The 20,206-nt window shown below is 39.1% G+C and overlaps 1 protein-coding gene across 5 annotated transcripts in view; it reads right to left on the bottom strand.

Moving 5' to 3' along the window:
- Positions 1–20,206, bottom strand: part of ASTN2 (astrotactin 2) — a 7,150,955-nt gene that overhangs the window by 1,555,379 nt on the left and 5,575,370 nt on the right. For all 5 annotated transcript variants that reach the window (XM_044057934.1, XM_044057931.1, XM_044057932.1 and 2 more), the window contains one exon: positions 19,178–19,443. In XM_044057934.1, the coding sequence (XP_043913869.1) occupies positions 19,178–19,443 (266 nt within the window). The remainder of the gene's footprint in view (positions 1–19,177; positions 19,444–20,206) is intronic.

Raw genomic sequence — 20,206 nt, 5'->3', positions numbered from 1 at the left:
AGTCATCCCTCTTTATAAGAGTGGACCATCAACTGACTCTGGGAACTACAGACCCATCAGTCTGACAAGTCTAATATGCAAAGCCATGGACCAAATTATCATGAAAATGATCAACAAGGACATCGGCAACCTACAAACACTGGACCCATCCCAGTCTGGCTTTGTTAATGGAAGGTCTTGCACATTACCTGTAAGACTTCTTAGAAAGGGTTACTATGGCTATGGATGAGGGGGAAATGGAGTATACTGCCTACCTTGACCTGACCAAGACTTTCAATACAATACTCCACTCAAGTAGTGTTGAAAAACTCTCAGAAATAGGCAAAAATCCATACAAAACTTAATGTATTGCCAGCTGGCTCACAGATAGGACCAAAGAATTCAGGATTGGTGAGACCATTTCCACCAAGAGTCCGCTCACTAATGGAGCACTCTAAGACTCCCCCCTGTTTAGTATCTACTTCTCGGAAGTCAAGGCTAATGTCAAACATCTCTGGCTCATCAAGTTCACAGATTACTGTAAATTAGAAGCTATCATAGACTCCCCCCAAGACATCAACATCTTACAAAAGTATCTAACACAAAACAAATGACTGATGCAAAAGGCATGGATTAAAACTCAGTGCAAAGAAGGCATTACAGTGCCCTTTGGGCAATCATCCAGCCTAGCTGATTACTTCAACCAAGTGTTTGATAAAACACCCCTAAGAGTTGACCCTGATACTTAGGGATCTTGGACCACATGTAGACAGTAATCTGTTATTTGACCAACACATAGCCAAGATAGTAATAAAAATCATTCTGTGTCACCTAACTCACTAGCAAGAATATAGCATCCAGGTACAGGGAAGTAATAGAACCACTCTACTCAGCCCTAGTCATACCCACATTGAGGATAATACCCCCCTTGGCAAGTACCTAACACCATAAAAGGCTCTTTACCAGGAAAATCCAGGGTATAAATACCCTGTCCTACACAGACTGCCTTAGGGTCCTATCTCTGTACTCAGTCCATGGCTGCCAGATTTCCGACGGGCCAGATCAGGATGAAAAAAAAAAAAAGGTCTTTCACAATAAATGGAGACCAAAAAAAAAAGGTCTTTAATGTAGAACATCGCAGTTCCACATTAAACACAAGTAGCTTCGTGTTTGGTGATTTTTGACTGGCCCATATGCCGCCATACAGGCCAATAAAAAAAAAAACAAAGTGGAGGCCATTTCCCAGGAATTTTAACTAGCAGAGTGGGACTCTGGATCAGGCTGCTGATCCTGGGACAGTCCCACTCAAATAGGGACATCTGGAAACCCTGACTCAGTCTCTTACAGTTTACTGAGAAGTGAAATATGCATTGCATATACGGCATCCTCAGATCCAGCTCTGATGGATCTTTTGCACATCCACAAAACAAACAGCACCAAAAACACTAGATCCAATGACGTGAACTTTGTCTACAACATAAAGAGAACCTGCTAGAGGGACTGACGTGTCTCAAAGGGCCGCTGCACTATGAGATAAATTCCCCATCTACGTGAAGCAGAGTTTATCCCTGACTCTATTCAAAAGAAACCTCGATCAATGGATGGGAATTCACAAATTCACCCCTGGTCGGATCCCCATGTCTCTGATGGACAGAGGCTGACAGTAAGTAAATTAATCCAAAACTAATACACCCTCCCACATAACCTTTAGCTACCTCTTTACTAACATACCCCACCATAATGTCCTCCAAGGAGTTCTGGGACAAGCTGGGTTGGGTTGGGTTGCACAGCTAGATTTGTAAATACCCTGGTGGTCACTAGCCTAGTATAAACCTATGAACCTATGATCCTTACAGAAATCAAAACAGGATTAAGAAATTCAGTAGTCCTTACCGACAAATTGGTAAGCACTTACTCACCATCTGATGAGCATTTGGCACATGGACTGCGGGAGAGGTGAAATTTTCAGTTACCAAGTGAATGAACAGTCCTCCTTAAGACCCTTTCACTTACCTGCATGGGAAAGGAATTTGGTAAAGGTATCCCAAGCAACCCTACTTTCCTCTGGCTAGATAGCTGCATCTAATTTAAGCATTCTCTCTCTCTCTCTCATCAGGAAATTTTAAGCACAGGATTCAATACATTAGTGTCTCTTGTACAAGTTACTAGATCAAATACTTATGGACTATGACCTTGTAAAGGATAATAATATTTAAGCATATGTGGTAGTTGTCAATGCTTACCCTTCTTCACAGAGGTAATCCCTGTCTGTCTGACATATCTGAGTCTTGAGAGGGACTGCTAATGATAACTTGAATGAAATCCTCTGCTTCACCACCAAACTCCACCACAGTGGTATCAGTGGTTCTAAACAGCCCACTTCCAACTCCAAATTACCAGTTATTACTATTCATCAATTACATGGGGCTAAACACAGAGTAATGAGGCCTGACTCTCAAATCACCAGACAAATTATATTATCATAGATCATTCTTGGGTTCAGACCATTGCAGTCCAGAGATCCTGTGCAATTCAGTGAAAATGCTTCAAAGATGGAACGAAAAAAAGCTCATGAAAACAAATGTGGGTTTATGAGCTAGGAATAAATGTCCACCAGATGATCTCTGTGACTCTACAACCAGAGTGTTGGAGACCTGCTTTGAAATGAAATTATTTGCTTTCATATATAAAAAGAAACAGACAGCACTGGAAGAAAAGAAAAAAAAACTAGGTCCTGAAAGTAGTTTTACCAAAAGAAAGCATCTGCAATTTTTTGTAGACTAATCTGGAATTCTGGGACTGGTTTGTTGAATCACTTCCATGGCTATCAGTGTGATGTGGCACAGATCATTACCATGTCATAGGTAGGTACTAGGCTATCTGCCCGAAGGCATTTATAAGCCTAGGCAGAATGTGTTGGCTTTCGCTGCCCCCTTAGATTAGTTCCCTGTGCCTCTGTCCAGCAGAGCCACTGAAGTGATCCCTGGGGTAATCTTTCTGTTTCCCATCCGCTCGTCAAGGTTTCTCTTGAATAGTGTTAGCGAGGAGCTCTGTCTAATGTAGATTGGAATCTTGTTCCAAAGCATGGGAAGTCTCTGGGACAGGAATCTATCCCTCCAGCATGTCCTATTTATTGTTGTGTTGAGGTTTAGATCCCTAGAGTGTGTGGCTCAAAGGGATAAGCTTTTCTTTAGGTGAAGCATGTCCATCAGTTCTGGGTTGGACATGGCCTTGTATGTCAGGCAGAGATCACCTCTGTGTAGGTGGTATGCAACAGAGTACAGCTGGAGTTTCTTCAGTCGAGCTGCATAGGACATCCGTTTGAGGCCAGTGATCCTCTTGGTGAGGTACTTCTGTGGTCTTTCCAGCTGTTGCAGGTGTCTTGTAAGATGCATCCCAAATGGGGCGTTGTACTCTATGATAGGTCTGATGACCGATGAGTAGAGGGGCACAATGACCTCTTTTGATCTGGATGTGAACCCTTTTGTGATAAGGTGGGCCATGTAGAAGGATTTTCTAACCACTTTGACAATGTGATTATCAAAGGAGAGTTTACTATCTACTTGAGTCCCCGGATCCCTTATTACGTCTTCCGTATTTAGGGGACTACCACCTATGTGGTAGTTTGTGGGTACTTTGTTTTTTCCGAAGGGGATGACTATGCACTTTTTGGCATTTAGCTTGAGGCCATGATTTTGACACCAGGTATCCATCTCATTGAGACCCTTTTGGAGGATGTCTGTGTTAGCCAGAGAGTCAATTATAGCCCCTAGTTTGCAGTCGTCTGTGATCTTGGCCAGCCAAAGTCCTCCTGTGCTTGTCTGTACCTCTGAGAAGTATATGCCGAACAGGAGGGGTCCTAGGACTGAGCCCTGAGGAATGCCACTTGTAACCGGTTTAGAGTCAGACCTAGCTCCTACAACTCTTACCATGTGGGTTCTGTCCATGAGCCAGCTGGCAACCCATCTTGTGATGTAGGGGTTTATGTTCAGGCTGGTGAGCTTGAATATAATACCAGAATGGGGAATGGTGTCAAACGCCTTTGCGAGGTCTAGGTAGGCTGTGTGTACCACCTATACCTCGTCTATAGCCTTGGTAACGGTCTCAAAGAAGTCCAAAAAAACAAGCTGAGTAACTCAAGTCACCACACCACAAATCAGGCAATTTGAACCATTTATTTGTAAAGTGCTTTTCGTCTCAGGCAATCCCAAGACTTCTTCAGACAAAGTACTAATACACATGCCCCTTCTTATAACTTCCACAATTAAATCAAATGGCACACCATTGGTTAAAAACATCAATTCATTAAGTATGCCAAACAGCTCTAGGTCAGGGGCCACAAGCCCGCCCCTTTATTAGCAAATCACAACACAATATAATATAGTATAATATAAGCAAAAATGACTGCTTGCATTCGCCTTAAGCATGACACAGTTTCAATCACTAAGCTAAAATGCAATGCCTGCAAAAAACTGTCATGCATTTCAAACTAACTTTCATGTGAAGACATGTTTTACTCCCTAAGAGTAGGTCACAACCCAGTATGAAAGAAACGTGCTGCAAGCATGCCTGTTTAGTCGTAAACATCCACAAATAAAATATAATTTGATTTAATTGTGGAAGTTATAAGAAGGGGCATGTGTATTAGAACTTTGCCTGAAGAAGTCTTGGGATTGCGTGAGATGAAAAGCGCTTTACAAATAAATGGTTCAAACTGCCTGATTTGTGGTGTGGTGACTTGCATTACTCAGCTTGTTTTTTTGCCTTTGTTTGTGAGCTTTCCTAGTTTGTCTCAAAGAAGTCCACCAGGTTTAGGAGGCATGATCTGCCCTTAAAGCCGAACTGGGTAGGGTCCAGTGTTTGGAGGTTCCCAATGTCTCTGTTAATAAGTTCCATAATGATGCGCTCCATTTGCAGACCAAGCTAGTCAGGCTTATAGGGTGATAGTTCCCAGGGTCTGTTGTGGTTCCACCTTTGTGGAGCGGAATAATCATTGCTGTGCGCCACTCTATGGGTACGTAACCTGTGGAGAGGCTGAGTTTGAACAGTGTGTTTAGGTGAGGGGTTAGTTTGTCTTTGAGCTTGTGTAGGACGCAGCCTGGGACTCTGTCCGGTCCCATTGATACTGTGTTCTTGGCTTTGGAGAGGGCTGTTTTAACCTGAGTGTCAGTGATTTCAGCTCTACATTCTTCTGGTATGGTTATGGGCCCTTTTTGGGGTGAGAGGGGGGTGACGTTTGTGCTGAACCTGTCTGCCAGGATGTTGGCAATATTGGTCGGTTCAGTGTATTTTATACCATTCTGCACTAACTCTGAGAAGATCTGAGCAGTGCCACTTAGATTCCTGACATAGCTAAATAATGCCTTGTTGTTATCTTTAGAGTCCTTGGCAATTTTTCTTTCGAAACTCACCTTGGATGATTTTATGAGGGATCGTTGTTTCTTGCTGATACTGATCAGGGATGTCTTCCCTTCTTGGGATTTTACTCTTTTCTGTACTAGTTTCCTCCTTCTATTGTATAGCTTGTTTATGGCAGGAGTCCACCAGACTCATTTCCTTTTCTTGGAGGAGTGAGTCTTGGTTTTGCTTGGAATAGCACGATCCATGCATTCTTGTAGGTGCCTGTAGAATGCATTAGTAAAGGATTTTGCAGCTTGGACAATGTTATCCTTTAGCATGGGGGCTTTGAAACTTTCCACCTCGGTCTTAAGTAACGTGAAGTTTGCTTTTGAAAAGTTTTTCACGGTAGTTTCCTTGTCCGGGGGTAGCGGTGGAATGTGGATATCCAAAGGGATTTGTTTATGGTCAGATTTAACATGCGAGGGGTTGACCTCTGGTGTGGAGCACTGATCGCCCATGTTGGTGATGACCAGGTCCAATATGTTGTCACCTCTGGTGGGAGTGTTGACCAGATGATCCAGGGTGTTTGAGTTTATAAATTCTAGGAAATGTTGGGCAAGGGAGTTAGTACTTGAGTAGTTCTCACAATTAATGTTGGGTAATTGAAATTACCCAATATTAGGGTGTTTGGTAGGACCTTTATATTTCCCAGTGTTTCCAGAAATGTGGAATGGGGGTCCTGGGACATGGTGGGTGATCTGTAGCAATCTACAATTTGAATTGCAGTTTTGCCCATTGTTAGTTGCACGTGGATGATCTCTGAAGCATCGTGCTGTGCCACTAACCTGGAGGTGTGGGTATCCATGATGAATATGGATACACCCCCGCCTTTTGTATTTCGGTCCGGGTTCAGTGGCCGAAATGTATGGCATGAGTTGTAGCCTGGTAGTGCTGGGGTGCTCTCTGGAGCCTTAAACCAGGTTTCTGTTATTGCACACATATATCTATTTTCTCCATAATGAGGAGTGCCTCAAGTGCGTGCATTTTGAGGTTTAGACATCTGGCATTGAGTAGCACTACCCTCAGTTTTTTGTTACTTGTGCTATTTATGGCGGTGGGTTTGTCTTTTGAGCCTTGCCTAAAAAAGGCACTATGGGGGTGGCAAGAGCCATGGCCAGTATTCGAAAGCCTAAGGGTGACAGGTGCAAGCCGTCTCTAGCGAAGCAGAGTGGCTTGTCGAGCATGTCATCCCAGGCGGACAGACACTGGATCCCCTTTGAATGACACAAGAAACTTAGCCAATTGTTGAAATTGATAATTTTTTCTTTAAACTGTGGTATCATTCTTGGTGAGGGCAGGATGCTACTCAGGGTCAGGGTCATACTGGCCTGGGGTACAAGATCAAAGAGCTCTTCCATGTCGCTTTTCATGTAGTCCAGGGAGGTGCGGCTTAGGTCATTCACACCAACATGGACAATGACAGAGTCATATTTGTACTTGTTCTGGAGTGACCTGAGTGCTTGTGTTATGTGGCAGATCCTGGCACCCAACAGGCAGCTAACAGTAACCTTCTCCTTATTCAGCCTAGTGAGTGGGACGTCAGTGCGCCTGACTATAGAGTCACCTATTACTAGTATGTTGGGTATGTTATTTTGCCTTAAGGGCTGTGATTGCATGGCACACTGGTTTTGTGAAGTATGTGTTTCATGATTTGTGTTGGGGGTGGAGGTTGCTTGGATGTCTGCTTTGGATGTCTCTGTTGCTTTAGCAGATTTTTATTTAGAGCCTCCGAGTATGTTTTCGTGTATTTATGTGTGTTTTTTGCTGGTGCTGGTTTAATGGGTCTATGTGAGACTGGTGGTGTGATGCAAGTTTTTCCCTTCTCCTCTTGACTGTCTGATCCAGCCTTGTGTTGAGAGAGCCTAGCTTCCAGTTTGGCTGTATAATTGCATCTTTCACATGTATTGTTTGGTGGTAGGAGGAGAGGGTTGTCTGTGTACATGAGGCAGTTGTAACATTGCCTCAAAATGGCCAGATTCACCAGTTGGACTGGAGAGTACGCCTGAAACTGCCCTTTGGACATGCCTGGAGAGGTACAGTGAACTGTTTTACAGAATGGCTGGTAAGGTTTAATAGAGAGCCTTGTCCTTCTGTACAGTATAGGAGGGTCTAGTGCTAGGGTTTATAAGTGCTTGCTATGAGTTTTGAGCAAGTGCTGGGCTGAGAAGTGAATGGCTTGAGTGCTTAAGTTGAAAGTTTGTCTAGTTCCAAGGGAAAAATTGAAGAGGAGAGTTTGTGGAGCCGGGAATAGTTATACCCTAGCTAACCGGCGCTGCCTGGCGTGCAAAACCAGGAAAATGTGGTATTTATAGCAGGGAAATGAAAGCGATAGAAATTAGCCCAAAATGGCCAATAAACTACTAATTTCTGGGCTGAAACCACTCCTCCAGGGACAGATAGGCTGCTCAAAGCTCCCCCCTCTCACAGGTGAACAGAGAAACTTCGTTCTATGCAAGTAAGGTATGGGCAAACACAGAGATTTGTAGCACAGCCCTGAATTCGGCACTTAACCTGAAAACTGGACTATACTAGCTTAGAAAGGCAGGAAACAAGTATATATATATATATTTTTTTCAGAAAATAAAGCAAATATAATCAAAAAAACTCTTTAAATGCACAGAAAAGGATACATATTGTTATATATCTCAGATCGGAGTTGTAGTCAATGCCCCTAGTAATAAAGTAGGAAGAAACACAAATACATTAAAAGCAGATAAATAGAATGCAAATTATATATATATATATATATATATATATATATATATATATATATATATATATATATGTATACAAAAACAATAGAAAACGAACTGATTTAAACAAGTTACCCAATTAACCAGAAAAAAAGCTCAAAACTGAGCCCTGCTCCAGCAGCCTTCAATCAGACAAGTTCTAACTGCACACTCCTGCTGCTAGGGTGCAAGCAAGAATGTCAAGCAATCAACAACAAAAAATGTTATACAGAGTTCCCCATCAGTCTGCATTAGTGGGTTATATGTTCTGTTTTATACTGATATTCTGTTCTTCTGCATCCCACAAAGCTAGGCTTCTTAATATCTTTAAAGATCAACAGCTTAATAAGTACTTATGAACCCGTGAAACACTAGTATACCAGCTAGCCTTGCTTCACTGTTAGTTAACAAAAAATATAGACGTGACTGGACAGACTACTGAATACATGGTCACTTTACTTAGGGTCCTGAAATTTTCTGCTAGTTTACTTGCCAGGGAGCCATGCCTTTATTGAAGATAAAAGTGGAAAAAATGTGGGAAATTTATTTGAAGTCATATTCACTAAAATAAAAGAAATTTTGATAATGCTTGAAGACAATATGCTTACCAGTTACCAAAACAGTAGCTAAAACACTGGGTAATGCAGAGCTAAAGTTGGCAAGATACAGTAATAGTTACTGCTGCTCAGACTGATCCTGGCACATTCAGAAGTTCATGTAAAGGCTTTTTTTCACACTTGATAAAGAGCAGAAACAATGATTTATGGTTATTTAAAAAAAAAAAAAAAAACTAAATTCCACTTCATGAGATGAAATTCCTGGAATCATACTCAAATTTGTTCTGTGTAATTTCTGTTCATTGTCTTTTTTTTTTTTTTTTGTAATATATTTTAAGTCTATGTGCATACATAAAATATTATGACAAATTCTAACTGTAAAGCATTCAATAAAGTAAACTGGCAGTTTGATAAGCAGCAAAAATAAAAGAAATATACACTACAGAGAAGGAGTGCTACAGGCTATGGGAAATGAGTGTCCTGAACTAATATGCCAAATTCCAAGAAATCCCATGATGTTCTAGTTTTCAAGCAGTCCAGATTGTGAGGATTCTGGTCATTTTCTGGGAAAAATGGAAGTTTTGTTTCCCTAATAAAGATCAATGAACGAATGATGCTTATCAGTACCGCAAGACATAAGCCAATTACGTTAATTATTTGAAAATAATATAAAGGCTTTAGAGCTCAAGTCTGCAGCATATTTGTACCAGCACTATTTAATTCATTTGGAGATAGTTATGACAAAATCCAGACATTCTGTCATGTCTGTGCCATCATTTCCAAATGGTCAAGTCCTTAGTGACAGTGGTTCAGCCATATAAAATACTTTCTTAAACTACCGTGAATGCACTTTAATAAACAGAAGCAATAAATGGGCATTGACACAAATCCACCTACTTTTTCACTCACTGTAAACAATATATAGTTCCTATGCTAGAACGCATGCTAAGTCCGGAGGCTTTACCATACATACGACTATCTCAGAGAAATACTGCCATCTAGAGTCCACTTGCTTAAACAGTAAACATATTTGTCCTTCAGTCTTGTTTCAGGTTATTAGCAGCAACAAGATTACCAGCACAGAGACACTCATGAGTATGCAGTCACAGAAGAACCTCTACATGCAGTACGAGCCGAGCACAATAAAAAGAACACGTGGAAATATCATACTCTCAAGTATTAGAAATAAGCATGTCCTTAAAAGGTGGTGCAAAATAGATGTGCTGAGAAATTCAGGCAAACATTTTGTCAAAATCAGTCGTGCTATCTGTGATGCACAGAAAAGGACCACAAGGAACAGAATGCAAACTACTGCAAATGCACACTGAGCTGGCGTGAGGATTAATATTATCCAGCATATTTATATATATATATATATATATATATATATATATATATATATATATATACAGATATATATATATATATATATATATATATATATATATATATATATATATATATATATATATATACATATATATATATATATATATATATATATATACATACACACACACACACAGATATATATATCTATCTATATAAACACACACAGATATATGTATATATATATATATATATATATATATATATATATATATATATATAAAACTATATATAGAGAGAGAGAGTCAAGATGGAACGAGTTGTCTGTAGTATACTCATTCTATGTGATATATAGCTTGAACTGTAGACAGGATTCGCAACACAAAGTCTACCGTCTGTTTTATTTGTAATCAAATTCTCTATTAAACTGATGACTGGAAGAAACTGAAAACCAATTTTGATCATATATTGTTTTTCAATACAGTATTAGTGGCCCAAGCATCACTTTTTGGGAAAGTATTATTCATAGTCTATTTTATCCCCAAAAAATAATGAGGGCACATTCTGCACTGGCACTGATCATGAACAATTAATAGACCATGTGACCGGTGAGCTGGCAGGGTGAGGCAGACATGAGCAACCAGTGAACGCTCTCCTATTCAGAGTAGGATGGTTTGGGATGAGCTGGTGCAAGGTTGCCTTCCACTGGAAACAAGGAAGCCAGCTACTTACAGCCTTGGCAGGCTGTGTCTATCAGCATAAGTATACATATACTTTAATTGCCTAAGGAATGTCTTATATGTCCAATTTCTCCAAATGTAAGCATATATAAAACAAATGAGTGCTGTCTGAGGAGCACTGACAAACTTTGTTGGGTCTCTCCTCCAGTCTAGCGACAACTGCTGAAAAGAGAGCTCACTAGATAATGTCACTGAGGAAAGGGGAGGGTCTAACCTATCAAGCGCCACAACAAGACCAATAAAACATCCACTGGGCATGGGAGTAAGGAAATAACAAAACCAAAGACTCATCAGAGAGAGTAGTTGACCTAAGTGACAGCAAATGTACAAATAGGCACATGGGCTCAGAGGTTCATAGGTGTGCACTAGGCTAGTGACCAGTGAGGCCTTTTTAAACCTAGAGCATCCCAAATCTCTGACAAGTTCTAATACTCTTGGTGAGTGTATGCAGGGGGTTAGGAGATAAAACATTTACAAGCTGCCTGTGTCCATTAGAGACATAGTTGCTAAACCAGGGATGAATTTCCTGTTTCCCATCCAATTGTGCAAGTTACACTTGAATTGGATTAGGAGGAACTCTGCTTCACATGGATGGGGAACCGGTTTCAGGGAAGGGAAAGTGTCTGCAATACAAACCTGTCTCTCCAGCGGAATTAAACTTGTATCAAAGGCAAGATTTAAGTCTTTAGAACAGGTAATTCTGGTGCTGTTTGTTTTGCGGATACACCCGTGTTCCATCAGAGTGGGGTTCAGTGATGCCCCTTGTGTGCCAGGCATAAATCTCCCCTCAACAGCCTATAGGAGACAGAATATAGGGATATGGTTTTGAGATGGTCTAGAGATGACATGTTATTTATGCTCTCTATTTTTTTAGTGAGGAACCTCTGTGGACGTTCCAGTTGGTGGATGTGCCTGGTTAGGTACACAACAAAGGAGACATTGTACTCAATGACAGGCCTGATGAATGCCAAATAAAGTGGAATAATGACCTCCTTGGACCTAGATTCCATAGGTTTATAAGTTGTACAACACAGAATGATTTCCTCACTACTGTAGACACATGATGGTCAAAGGCTAGATTACTGTCTGTGTGTGTCCTCAAGTCCCTGACTACTGTGTCGACTCTTATGGGTATGGTTGTCAATATTAAAGTTATCAGGGGTGGCAGACTTCACAAAGGATACTGTTATGCATTTCTTTGCATTTAGTTTTTAGTCCATCTATGTGACACCAATTATTTGTCTGTGTCAGCCCTTCTTGGAAAACATTAGTGTCCGTGGAGGATTCTATGACTGCTTCTAATTTGCAGTCATCTGCAAATTTGGTCAGTCAGAGGTCCTTGACAAATAAAGAAAATTAGTCAGCAATACTAAATGAATCACAAAACCTTAACACCAAAAAAGGCATAATTTAAAATATACTAAAAGCTGTCTAAAATACTATTCAAAAAAGTCTTAGATTTAGAGTTAAGTAGGCATCATTTAATATATTTAAATAAGACAACTAAAGAGAAAGAAAAAAAAGGATTTGGAAGTACATAAGGACCCTTCAGTCCATCCAGCCTGTCCACCCTAGTCCTTACTGGGTAAGCATCAGACCTTACATGACCACAATGTATTATCACTTTCCTCCCACAATGCATGTCCTTAATCAGTATAGACATAAACAGCTTATTCTTGCAACAGACATATGCAAAGAATGTTGCTTATACAAAATTTAAAGTGCAGACTATAACAACTGGATTTTTATGGGAATATATCTTGATTTAGTGCACCTGATATTAATTTTTACAGTGACTTTCACTTCAAGACTACTGACAAAACCCACTAACTAAAACCCACAAGCTTCTCAGTTTTAAGAGACGAATCTACAACTAATTTCCAACACAAACATGTGAATTGCTACACTAAATGCATTATTATTTTTCTTTTTCATATAGAGTTAAACATCACTATGTGTAGCTCATGGGCAGAAAATGTGAACTAATACAATCCTTTAAGCAAAGCAAATCTGCTCTTAAAAATAAATAAATAAATATTATATTAAATAATACAGTTACATAATTTTGTTATGCACTTCAACCACGGAAGATTTAATTACGAACATAGTTTTGAGGAAGCCCTTTAAAGCCATCACAGCAGAACAGTAGTATAACTGCCACAACCAAAAATAAACAGCTTTGTTAATTAGTGTGTGTATGTGTGTGTGTGTTTCCTGAGATGGGTAAGTGTCCCATCCAGGATACGAACCTATGCCTTGCACCCAGTGAATGCTGAAACAGCCTCTATCTGATTTCTTTGCAAGACTCTAGTAGATCAAGCAGGAAATTAAAAATGAATGCTTGCATGAATGATCATGGACTAAAACTTTTATTTGATCATAACTTTCCTAGGGGTAAAAACGAAAATCATTAAAACACAACAGAGTACCACTGCAGTACAGTAAAGTCATTCCTCTGCACAAAAGAGGTCAAACCACTGGATAACTACAGGCACATTAGTATGACTAGCCTCATATTTAAGACCATGGAAAAAATTATCACGGACGTGATAAATTATGACCTAGGTAACCTGCAAATGCTGGATCCATCACAGTTTGACTTTGTTAAAGGAAGGTCATGCATATTAAATCTGGTGGACTTTTTTTGGGAGGGTCACCAAAGCAATGAATGAGGGCAAGATTGTGTACACAGCTTACCTCAACCTACCCAAGGTTTGATACAATACCACACTCAGATACTATAGACAAACTCATTAAATTAGGTATAAACCCTTTTACCACCCACTGTATGGCCAACTGGCTCACTGATAAGACCCAGGAGAGGCCACCTCTACCCAGAGGCCAGTCACTATCAGTGTCCCCCAGGGCTCAAAACTGGGCCCAATCCTCTTTGGCATCTACTTCTCTGAGGTGGAACTAAACACTGAAGGTTTATAACTGACTAAGTTAGGAGATGATTGCAAGCTGGAGGTTCTAATCGACCCATCTGCACAAAACAGCATTCTTCAAGTAGGTCTATCTCTGACAAACAAGTGGTGCCAAAGTCATGGTCTTACACTCAGTGCTAAAAAAAAGCATAATTGTAGTGTTTGGTAAAGTCAACCATCTCAGCTAATTACCATGTTGATAATATGCCCCTGAGAGTCACCCCAGTGGTCAGGGAGCTGGGTATACATTGTAAACAGTAGCCTTACCTTCGACTAACGCATGGCTACAGTGGTGAGAAAATCCTTTTGTGTTGTGTACCTTATAAGTAAGGGTATGGAATCTAGGTCCAAAGAGGTCATTATCCTACTGTTCTCTGTCATTATCAGACCAATCACAGAATACAATGCTCCCTTCAGTATGTACCTGACCAGGCATATGCAGCAATTACACTGACCTCAGAGGTTCCTCGCAAAAAGAATACAAGGCGTAACAAACCTGCCTTATGCAGAGTGTCTTAAAGCCCTTTCCCTCTGCTCAGTCTCCTATAGATTGCTGAGGGGTGCTCTATGCCTGGCTTACAAGGCATCCCACAAACCCCACACTAATGAATCTCCTGCATATTCATAAATAAACACTACCAGAAATACAAGGTCTAAGGACCTGAATTTTGTCTGCGACTTAAACAAAAGATGCTGGAGAGACAGATGTGTGTCCCACAGACTGACGCTCCAATGGAACAGGCTTCCCATCCATGTAAAGCTGAGATTGTCTATTGCCCAATTTAAATGAAACCTAGACCAGGGTATGTGGAACAGGACATTTACACAAGGTTTGGCATCTGTGTCCTTTATGGACAGAGGTAGCTTATAAATTCCTGGCCCTCAATATCCTATTCAGGTACAAAATGTCATTACTTTTTCAGGAAAACTTGGCTAGGCTTAGAAAAACCACCCAGGTCATTAGCCTAATACTAGCCCATGAATAAAAACAATTATCATGCATTTTGCAATATGTTTTGCATTATAAAACATCTCAACCCTGATTTTATTCTGAATAAGTTGCATCATATTCTCACTGCCAGTCAAACATTTTGACTTGTAAGCATTAATTACTAGACATGCATGATCTAAAAGAAACAAAATATAAAATCTCTGAATTTGCTTGGGGATGACCTCATAGGTTCATAGGTAAGGACTGGCAATCAGTCTGCAGACCATTACAAGCATAGACAAAAAACTCTATTCAAAACTTTCCTCTGGACTCAAGGAGGGTCAGAAAAGACAGATCGGTAGAGAACTTGTTGCAGTAAATTTTAAATGGTACCATCAAATAAGCCTACAATTACTTTCTGGAGCTGTGATAATCAGTAAGTGATTTGTACAAACTTCAAGTCTTTTTTTTCATACATGGCTTGTGGATTTAAACAGTAGTAAATTAAATCTGCACACTGTTGGTGAACTAGCATTCTTATAATAAGATGGCTCTTAAATATCTGTGTAAAAATCTATTTCAAACGAACTCATTTTACATTATGGCAAGCAAAATTATAAAAAAGGAAAGAACTTGGTAGAATGAGAGGTGAAAGGAATAATGTGGTTAAACTTTTGCATGTGCATGTGATACCAGTTAGGGTATGATGCTTTCTAAGAAAGACTCACCAGAAATTCTTGTTACACGTATATCAAAACCAAAGCATAAACGTACTATGTGGTCCTGTGGCAACCAAAGAGGAAAGGGGAAAATTCAACATTCCAGATTATTACAGTATTCTTTCTCTAGACCTTTTCATGCTTGGTTTAGTTAAGTCTAAACACAATTCACACCGAAGGCATGCTTCCAAAAATGAAGATTCTTTAGGGTCTACTCTTTCCTAAGACGGTCTCTAGTTTACAGTAGAATGAAGGAAATAGGTTGCTGAAAATTTTATTTATTAGAAATCACTCGGCTAAAATAAACAGCTCTGTTAAGGTCTGTTTTGAAAATATATCATTTCCCCCAATCAAGGTAAAAATGTGTGTGTGTTTGTTTTAATTTTTTTCCTATCAATATATAATGCCCCTTCAAATGTCATAATTTTATTTTTTCTGCCACTTATTTACAAAATCATCTATATTGATTGTAAACAAAATATATTATAACAAGTTCAACAAAAAGTCATTTTCACTTGTCATGGTATCCCAATACAGTTACATAAGGGAAATTAAAGTCTCTAAATCACCTCATCTCTCAAGGCAATCAAATGAATGAAAATATTAGATGATTACATTATGACAAGCAATACCCATTAACCTTTTAATGCTGAAATAGGAAGACAATGCATATGAAAAAAAAATTAAAGTGGGCCTCTTGATATTAAACTTGACATTAAAACAACAGAACACTGTAAATAAAAAACATTAATTTATTATTGCAGTTGCCTATTGTATACTATTATATAACATCACAAATAATTAAGAATTTGTACTGTAACATTCTACAAGACAGTATAATCATCCTTATATAGGATACAATATTTTAGAAAGGCAGTGCCATAGCTATATTTCACATCAAGAAATAATATCGAAAAAAGCAATCAGAAACTTTCTGTTCATATGACGGCTTTGTATTTTATGTTAATAGCTTGAAATGAAATATCCTTTTTTTATTTTACATCATAGCTGCATTCTTTATTCAGAATAGAGACTGAGTTGCATGAGGTTGAATGTTATTGCATACCACAGATGGACAAGGTACTGAGTGCAAGCCCCAGTTGAAAAGATCTTTAGTCAAAGTACATCTAAGCATGTGTTACTGTTAAGGTGAATTATAACTTTAGATAATGATGTTGGTCACTGCATTTTTTATAGATAATACCATGGAGCAGTGTATTTCTATATGGATAATACTGTGGAACAGTGCATTTCTGTACAGACAATACTGTGAAGCAAAGTATTCTGTACAGATAATACTGTAGAACGGTCCATACTGTAGAGATAATACTGTGGAGCAATGCATTCTGTACAGGTAATAGTGCAGAACAGTGCATTATGTGGAGATAATACTGTAGAACAGTGAATTCTGTAGAGATAATACTGTAGAACAATACATTCTATAGAGATAATACTGTGGAGCAATGCATCCTGTACATGTAGTACTGCAGAAGAGTGCATTCTGTAGAGATAATACTGTAGAACAGTGCATTCTGTATAGATAAGACTGTGGAGCAATGCATTCTGTACAGGTAATACTGCAGAACAGTGCATTCTGTAGAGATAATACTGTAGAACAGTGCATTCTGTAGAGATAATACTGTAGAGCAATGCATTCTGTACAGGTAATACTGCAGAACAATGCATTCTGTAGAGATAATACTGTAGAACAGTACATTCTGTAGAGATAATACTGTGGAGCAATGCATTCTGTACAGGTAATACTGCAGAACAGTGCATTCTGTGGAGATAATACTGTAGAATAGTGCATTCTGTAGAGATAATACTGTAGAACAGTACATTGTGTAGAGATAATACTGTGGAGCAATGCATTCTTTACAGTAATAATGTGGAGCAGTGCATTCTGTACAGGTATTACTATGGAACAGTGCACTTTGTATAAATAATACTGTGGTGCAGTGTATTTCTATATAGATAATACTATGGCACAGTGCATTTCTGTATAGATGTGCAGCAGTGAATTTTTATAGATAATACTGTGGCACAGCACATTTTGCATAAATAATGCTATGAAGCAACACATTTCCTCATGGATAATACTGTGAAATAGCACATTTTATATAGATAATACTATGATGTAGTACATTCTGTATAGATAATACTGTGGATCAATGCACTCTGTACAGATAATACTGTGGAACAGTGCATTCTGTGAAGTTAACATTTAGGCGCATGCATTTTGTATAAATAATGCTATGGAGCAGCGTATTTCTGCAAAGATAATACAGTGGAAACGCACATTTTACACAGACAATGCTATGATGCAGTGCATTCTGTATAGATAATACTGTAGTCCAGTGCATTCTGTATAGAAAATCTTGAGTTGCAGTGCATTCTGTTTAAATAATACTGAGGATCAGTGCATATTGCTTAAATGTTATAGGTTCATATGTGTGTACTAGGCTAATGGCTCTGGGGACTTTACAAGCCTAGCCCATGGGATTGCCTTGGCATCGTGCCACCTGACCTTGGTTCCCAGTGCCTCCATCGAGTAGAGCCACTGGAGTGATCCCTGGGGTGAATTTTCTATTTCCCATCAAGTCATCAAGATTTCTCTTGAACAGGGCCAGTAAGGTGCTCTGCTTGACATGTATGGGAAGTCTATTCCATAGCATGGGCAGTCTCTGGGTTAAGAACCTGTCCCTCCAACATGTTCTGTTGACTGTGGTAATGAGGTCAGGGTCTCTGGAGTATGTGGTGCGGAGGAATTGGGATTTCTTTAGATGTAGCATTTCTAACAGAGCAGGGTCAGACATGGCTTTGTAAGTCGAGCAGAGATCGCCTCTAAATATTATTGTGGAGTAATGCATACTCTACTGATAATACTGTAGAATAGTGCATTTTGTGGAGATAATACTGTGGCGCAGTGAATTTTGTTTAATTCTGAGGAGCAGTGCATGTTGTATAGATATTATTGTGGCATAGTGCACATTATACAGATAATATTGTAATATTGTGGTGCAGTGCATTCCACATAGATAATACTGTGGAGTAATACATTATGTATAGATAATACTGTGGTGCAGTGTATTTGCAATGCATTTTGTAAAGGTAATACTGTGGAGCAGTGGGTTTTGTAACGTAAATACCGTGGAGCAGTACATTATGTAAAGATAATACTATAGTGCAGTGCATTCTGTATAGATAATATTGTGTTGCAGTTAATTCTGTTTAACTAATACTGGTGATCACTACATAGATACTATGTTATCTTAATGAGTTCTATATGGATAATACTTTACATAAATGCATATATAATACTGTGGTGTAGTATGTTCTGTATAAATAATACTATGGAGCAGTGCATTCTGTGTAGGTAATACTGTGGAGCAGTACATTCTGTATAGAGAATACCATAGCACAGGGATTTCTATATAATACTGTGGAGCAGTGCATTCTATGTAGTTTATATGAAGTCTTAGGTAGTTGGAGACATTAATCACATCATTGCAAGCTTCATAAAATAACAATAAGCCATTCTCCAAATAGAACAAATATCCCTGTAGTTTAGACTAGTGCCAACAGAATTCTGTGCAATAAGAAGTAGCTGTGGAATTCTGTGCAATAAATACCATGTCTCTTTATATTAGTAAATGTCCATTGATTTGTAAAACAGTAAATATTATGTAGTAGGAATGTCTAAATGTAGTAATGTGAATTGTTGTACATGTTAGAAGTTTGCACATAGAGCCTAGAGTCACGTAATTTCATTCAGTTGCACTTGTGGAGTCTGAATGACAATAACGTTTACTTTGACTGTGGCACATCTTACTATGCACTTACTATGTTTTGGATGCACATACCTCTGTTGTGATGTTGCTCTGTAACAGACTGTAAAGTGGCACTATATGATTAATTTCCAGAAGAACAGGAGTTGGGCTGAGTTGCTCTTTTCCTTGGCGACGGCACATCTGGCATGTGGAAGGACAACAACCTTTCTCTTCACAACGTATCTCTACTCCAGTCATCAGCTGGTCATCTGATAACATCTGAGCGGTTAGTAAGCCAGACAAGTATGTAATGAATGTCATTGACTTCAGTTCCTTCTTGTTTCCTAACTCGGTTGTTTCTAGATACACAAAAAAAATACAAACTGCATGAGTACCTCAAGTCATTGTTTTTGTTTTACCGCTGTGCTTTTCAGAAACATATACATAAGAACTCTGGATGCATAATGATCTTTAGCTTATTTCTTGTCTTAGTTCTTGCCTCAGCTTTTTCATCAATGCTTTTCTTTCTACATGCAAACTTTGTTTTGCTTAGTTCAACAAGAGCTGACCAGATGGCAAATTGCAAAAGACAACCAAAATAAATGATTATACCAAAATTTACTGGTCCCTGAACTTGACAATACCTTATACACCATGAAAAACTATTACCCTCTGTGGAGGCTTTCACACTTATACCCATCCTTCCTACTCAAGCGGTTGTACCACAGTCACTGCACAACTAATATAATCAGTGGTTATACCATTGTCACTGCACAACTAAATATAATCATTGGTCGTACCACAGCCACTGCAAAAATAATATAATCAGTGGTTATACCATAGCCACTGCACACCTAACTAATATAATCAGTGGTTGAGCTGTAGCCACTGCACACCTAACTAATATAATTAATGATTGTACCATAGCCACTGCACACCTAGCTAATATAATCAGTGGTTATACCGAAGCCACTGCACACCTAACTAAGGTAATCAGTGGTTGCACAGTAGCCACTGCAAACCTAACTAATATAATTAGTGGTTGTACTGTAGCCACTGCACACCTAACTAATATAATTAATGATTGTACCATAGCTACTGCACACCTAGCTAATATAATCA

The sequence above is a fragment of the Protopterus annectens genome, chromosome 16.part0 (assembly GCF_019279795.1).
Source record: "Protopterus annectens isolate FY-2018-M chromosome 16.part0, PAN1.0, whole genome shotgun sequence".
Lineage (NCBI taxonomy): Eukaryota > Metazoa > Chordata > Ceratodontiformes > Protopteridae > Protopterus > Protopterus annectens.
Note: the sequence above shows the minus strand (reverse complement) of the source record. Positions and strands in the feature narration are given on the sequence as shown.